A 6,367-nucleotide genomic window follows, 5' to 3' on the forward strand; every position below is an offset into this window, starting at 1 on the left:
CAGCAGGTGGTCTGGTATTCCCATCTCTTTCAGAATTTTCCACAGTTTATTGTGATCCACACAGTCAAAGGCTTTGGTGTAGTCAATAAAACAGAAATAGATGTTTTTCTGAAACTCTCTTGCTTTTCCATGATCCAGCGGCTGTTAGAAATTTGATCTCTGGTTCCTCTGCCTTTTCTAAAACCAGCTTGCACATCAGGAAGTTCACAGTTCACGTATTGCTGAAGCCTGGCTTGGAGAATTTTGAGCATTACCTTACTAGCATGTGAGATGAGTGCAATTGCGTGGGAGTTTGAGCATTCTTTGGCATTGCCTTTCTTTGGGATTGGAATGAAAACTGACCTTTTCCAGTCCTGTGGCCACTGCTGAGTTTTCCAAATTTTCTGGCATATTGAGTGCAGCACTTTCACAACATCATCTTTCAGGATTTGAAATAGCTCAACTGGAATTCATTCCATCACCTCCACTAGCTTTGTTCGTAGTGATGCTTTCTAAGGCCCACTTGACTTCACATTCCAGTGAAGTAGCAGTTAGTAGACAACAGCAAAATTACTGATTTTGAAATCCTCTAGAACCCATGATTAAAACTACAATTAGATATCTTTTGTTTTCATTTTTATAAAAATGCTTTCTTGTGCTATTATTTTGAATTATGATCATTTGGAAAGATGACAAGATGATAGAATAAACAACTGAAGACTGATTAGAAGACCACTTAGAGTGTATCATTTTAAAAAGGATTTATGGGGCTTCCCTGGTGGCTCAGTGATAAAGAATCCACCTGATAATGCAGGAGACATGAGTTCAATCCCTGGTCCAGGAAGATCCCACATGCCTCAAAGCTGCTAAGCCTGTGCACCGCAACTGTTGAGCATGTGTTCTAGAGCTGGGGAGCCGCAACCACTGAGCACACATGCCTCAGCTACTGAAGTCTGCACACCCGAGAGTCCATGCTCTGCACCAAGAGAAGCCACCACAATGAGAAGCCCGTGCACCACAACTAGAGACTGGCCCTGCTCAAGGCAACTAGAGAGAAGCGTGCACAGCAATGAAGACTCAGCACAGCCAAAATAAATCACTAATGAAATAAATAAGTAAAATTTGTCAAAAAGTAGGACTTAACTTTGAAACTCTTCTTCCTGTGGCCCACACAACCACAGAGAAATGTAATCATTAAGAGATGAAGAAATAATATACTTTTAGTCCTGGGTAGATTTGGCAGTCATTTTAAAGATAGCTGGAAATTGTTTTATTCAGTTTAATTCTTGTATTTATATTTATTTGTTAAGAAAGTGATACTGCAGTTGGTGTCTTAAACCATGATTTTTTTTTTTCAGGCTGTATCACATCTCTATCCAGATACATTTAAGGAATACTTAGTTCACTTACCAAAAAGTCAAATTCTTCTGTTTCAAAAGAGAACTTTGAAAGAACTATTGTGGGGATATACAGATCCATTCTTGAACTTGATTCCATACTCTATTCCTACCGAAGTTGATGTGTTTTATCCTGTAAGTAACAATTATAAATCTTGATACTGTTAGACTTTTAACTGGATAAATATAATCACATTGACAATTCATAAGTTTATCATTTAGTGTGTCAACCGTATTTCTGATCTCAGAGTACATACTCTAAGTTCTTAAAAGTCACTTTTAAAAGTTTAAAAAGTGAATTGAATACTCAACTCACTTATCAAAAAGTCAAATTCTCATGTTTCAAAAGAGAACTTTAAAAAAACTATATATACTAGTGGGCCTGTAAGGATCCATTCTTGCATTTGGTTCCATACCCTACTACTACAGTTGGTTCATTTTATCCTGTGAGTAACAATACAAATGTCAATATTATTGGACTTTCACCAGATAAATATAATGGCATTGGCAATTCACAGTTTTATTATTTAGTGTGTTAACCCTATTTCTTCGGAGAAGGCAATGGCACCCCACCCCAGTATTCTTGCCTGGGAAATCCCATGGACGGAGGAGCCTGGTAGACTGTAGTCCATGGGGTCGCTAGGAGTCAGACACGACTGAGCGACTTCCCTTTCACTTTTCACTTTCATGCATTGGAGAAGGAAATGGCAACCCACTCCAGCGTTCTTGCCTGGAGAATCCCAGGGATGGGGGAGCCTCGTGGGCTGCTGTCTCTGGGGTCGCATAGAGTCGGACACAACTGAAGTGACTTAGCAGCAGCAGCAGCAGCAACCCTATTTCTTAACCCTATTAGTGTATTAACCCTAATAAATATTCTCACTATTTCAAAGTCTATGTCACATAGTTTTATCTTTCCTAGCTGGGAAAATTTACTTGTCTGAATTTACTAATCAAAATTAAACTAACATTTAATCAAGTTTCCATTCTTTGACAAACATATAAGTTGTCTAAAATTAAGTTGTAGGGTGGAAAAACTTTGAACACTTTCGACTTTGGTTTTCTATCTATGCACAATCAAATTGAATGCCCAGTTTTTATACGAAATGTATTCATCATACCATTCTTCCTTCTCTAGACCTACAAGTTTGTTTTAATGTAAATTTAAAAGTTACCTGAAATTCTACACAACAAGAAGGATAAATCAGCAATGTCATATTTTCATAGTTAGTTGATAAAAACATCTACAAATGTCATGAAGTGACATATAGGAAATTTAAGAAGATGTGAACTTGGTGATGTACTTAGTTATAGTTTAATGTTTTGAACCATGAAAAGAACCAGTTGATTACTGCATTTAAAAATTGAATATGAATTCATTTGGCGCTTTATTATATATCTGTTATATTCTTTAATTATCCTGAGATGATTTTTAGGATTGCAAGGTTATATATCAATTAAATTTAAGTATAGAAGCCTTAAAGGATAATAAATTCAGTTATTATTATTTACCTAAAATACTCAATTCTTTCCTTCGCTAATTCTGTTTTTAATTTTGTGTACCTAAATTTTAGTAACCACATATTAGAGATCATAATATTGAGAAAACTTCAGGAAAGCTGTCATATTTCTCATAGGTTTTGTTAACTATTCCTTCACCTCAATATAACAGGACTAGTGATCAAAATGGCCTTTCTGGCTTAATTACAAGAGTACTGGAGTTGGATCATGTCAGCTTCTGATAGTTGTTTTCTTCCTTTATCTCAGCATCTAGCACTTATTTCTAGGCACTTTTTATATCTTGTTTTTATAAAATATTAAAAATAAGTAATTTTAAAAATTCATCACTTATACATTTCAAATCATATAAAATAATTGTGAACAGCCAGTGTCTGAGAAATGCAAAAGTGAGTTAATTACATACTTTATAATTTGGAAAGCATGGCTTGTTTTAGAAGTAATTTTTTCTTGCATGTATTTCTTCAGTACAACAACACTGCAGATGGAGTTTATAAAGTTTTCAATGGGAAAGATGACATAAGCAAAGTTGCCAGAATAGACACATATAAAGGCAAAAAGTAAGTATACAGGCAAAGTTGTATGTGTGTGTGTGTCACTAGGATGCTTTAAGGCAGGCAAGAAACTTATTTACCAACTGGTAAGGCACAGGCACCAACCTATGGCACAGAGTTGCCTGTATCTCGGCCCTTAGAAACTCCTGGTCTATCAGGCATTAACCTTTTAGTTGTGATGACTGGTCACACTGGTACATAGCTGCTGAGTATCAGCCCCACTGGAGGGTTCACCTTTATGAACAGGTCTCTTATATACAGAAATCTAAAGGGGCCACTTTAATCTGTGTTGCATAACCAGAGTTTTCATGCACACTTCAATTACATAATAGCAAATTAAAAGGAAGAATATCAATATGTCAACTCATCATCCAGGAGCTAGGAAAATATACTGTTTTTTTTTTTTTTAATGAGCATGAAATAAAATTATTGTTCATTCCAGTGACATGACTAAACATGTCTATAACGATGGAAGCTTAATGAATCCATGCTACAACTTTTATGACTTTCCCCTTCCAAATGTTCTTAAAATAACTCAGCTTTTTTAAAAAGCCTATCATTATAAAAATGGAATTATTATTTCCTGTTTAAAACTGACATACTGAACTTGAAAATAAAAAGCACATATTCTGTGAAGCAGTAGTAGAATGAGATATGTTCACTAGCCACAATTTCCTACTTTTCTCTAACTTCTGCCTGCTTATCTGGAGTACATCTAATCTGTCATATGTCTAAAATAGGAAGAACCCCAATAAATACCAAGGAGAAAAAGACTTTTCTCCTCAAAGTTAAAATGAGTTTTAGATCAGTGATTTTATGACAAAGAATAATCAAAATCAAGAGATGGAACATTTTTATTAATTAAGCAAGCATTACCTCACACTGAGTTCCTATCTAAAATTTGCATAAAACAGTTAAATAGTTACTCATATTCCTTTTTCATCTACAGAGTTCATACTCACATTTTTTTTTTACAGGAAAATCTAATGGAGGGATAAAACACATCTAAATGCTCATTTTATGGGATATCATATCAGTGTTCATATATTGAGTACAGTGAGCATTTCTTTAATTTCAGTATTACAGAGAGGTTCTGAAGAGTTACTGAGTGCTCCTAATTGGAATAAGAATTTCACATGAGTTTAAGGTTACTACTGCTGCTGCTGCTAAGTCGCTTCAGTCGTGTCCAACTCTACGCGACCCCATAGACAGCAGCCTGCCAGGCTCCGCCGTCCCTGGGATTCTCCAGGCAAGAACACTGGAGTGGGTTGCCATTTCCTTCTCCAATGCAGGAAAGTGAAAAGTGAAAGTGAAGTCGCTCAGTCGTGTCTGACTCTTAGCGACCCCATGGACTGCGGCCTACCAGGTTCCTCCATCCATGGGATTTTCCAAGCAAGAGTACTGGAGTGGGGTGCCATTGCCTTCTCCGTTAAGGTTAAGATAAGGTTAATTTAACTGACCACGGCAAGACTGAGCATTATTGACGGCTTATTGTGTTTCAAATAGAAGCAACAGCTTGCCTTGACATCTTACGGTATGATATATTTGGAGGGTGAAAAACCCATTTTCTATCACCAAAAAGTGGCTGAGACTGCAGAGAAACAATCACCATCATTGTTTGTACTGTTTCCAGTTATATGTATATGTATTTTTCATGAAAATACCAGAGTATAAATTAATAAACTCCATTCTATTTTAATGTCAGTTCATGCAAAGTTAAAAGAGGGGAAAAGTATAAATTGATTATCTACATTTCCAGTCACTTCTGATCAAACATCTGCTTCTTTGCTCCTCCACACTCCCCTCTTTTCCCTCATACTGAGTTTACATCAGTTACCTACTTAGTATTTTTCTCCTATTCAGTTGAACACTCAATATACTATGTAATAATCCACTTCTCCCACCGGAACACAGAAATTTAATCCTAAACAGAGATCTAAATTTCTGATAAATATTTCTCAAAAAATGTTTAAAAACTCGGTCTGTTCCAAGTTGTTCCTAACAAAATTTATCAGTTTTTATTTTATAATCTGGCCACTTAATGGTATCAGGCACTTCATTCACCTCAGCAAGATGAAAACTTCTAACAAAACATAGACCAAATGATTTAGAGTATTTCTTAAATTTAGCATTTGTCACAACTAGTCTAATCAATGTTTATTACGTTAGCAGAAGTAGGGCTTTCCTGGTGGCTCAGTCGGTAAAGAATCCACCTGTAATGTAGGAAACTCTCTGCAATGCAGGAGACCCAAGTTCAAGCCCTGGGTCAGGAAGATTGCCAGGAGAAGGAAATGGCAACTCACTCAAGTATTCCTGCCTGGAAAATCCCATGGACAAAAGAGCCTGGTGAGCTACAGACTCCTGTAAGAGTCAGACACAACTTAGCAACTAAACCACCACCCCCACCACTTGAACCATAAAAGAAAAATTAATGTGAGATGTGCTCTTGGAATGCAAATGTTCATTTCCTTTCCTTTTTTTTTTTCCCCCTAAGGCATCTCTCCTATCAGGCAAGTTATTGTGACATGATTAATGGTACAGGTAAGGGTATTTGTTTTGTAATAATACCACAATGAAACCCCCTCCTTTTTCCCACAAATCTACCATCATGCCGACGACGTTCTTGATAGGGATGCTTTTACCTATCTTTGTATCCCTACAACATAATTCAGAGTCTCAATTCCAAAACAGGCTTCAGTTCAGTTCAGTTCTGTTGCTCAGTCGTGTCCAACTCTTTGCAACCCCATGAATCGCAGCACGCCAGGCCTCCCTGTCCACCACCAACTCCTGGAGTTCACTCAAACTCATGTCCATCAAGTCGGTGATGCCATCCAGCCATCTCATCCTCTGTTGTCCCCTTCTCCTCCTGCCCCCAATCCCTCCCAGCATCAGAGTCTTTTCCAATGAGTCAACTCTTCGCAT

The 6,367-nt window shown here is 37.0% G+C and overlaps 1 protein-coding gene across 1 annotated transcript in view; it reads left to right on the forward strand.

Moving 5' to 3' along the window:
- The window catches only part of LOC104994562 (platelet glycoprotein 4-like), a 58,416-nt gene that overhangs the window by 34,868 nt on the left and 17,181 nt on the right, over positions 1–6,367 (forward strand). The window contains 3 exon segments of the mRNA XM_010848193.1: positions 1,338–1,511; positions 3,360–3,451; positions 5,940–5,986. Of these exon segments, the coding sequence (XP_010846495.1) occupies positions 1,338–1,511; positions 3,360–3,451; positions 5,940–5,986 (313 nt within the window).

Source organism: Bison bison, unplaced genomic scaffold (genome assembly GCF_000754665.1).
Source record: "Bison bison bison isolate TAMUID 2011002044 unplaced genomic scaffold, Bison_UMD1.0 scf7180017864260, whole genome shotgun sequence".
In the NCBI taxonomy this organism is placed as follows: domain Eukaryota; kingdom Metazoa; phylum Chordata; class Mammalia; order Artiodactyla; family Bovidae; genus Bison; species Bison bison.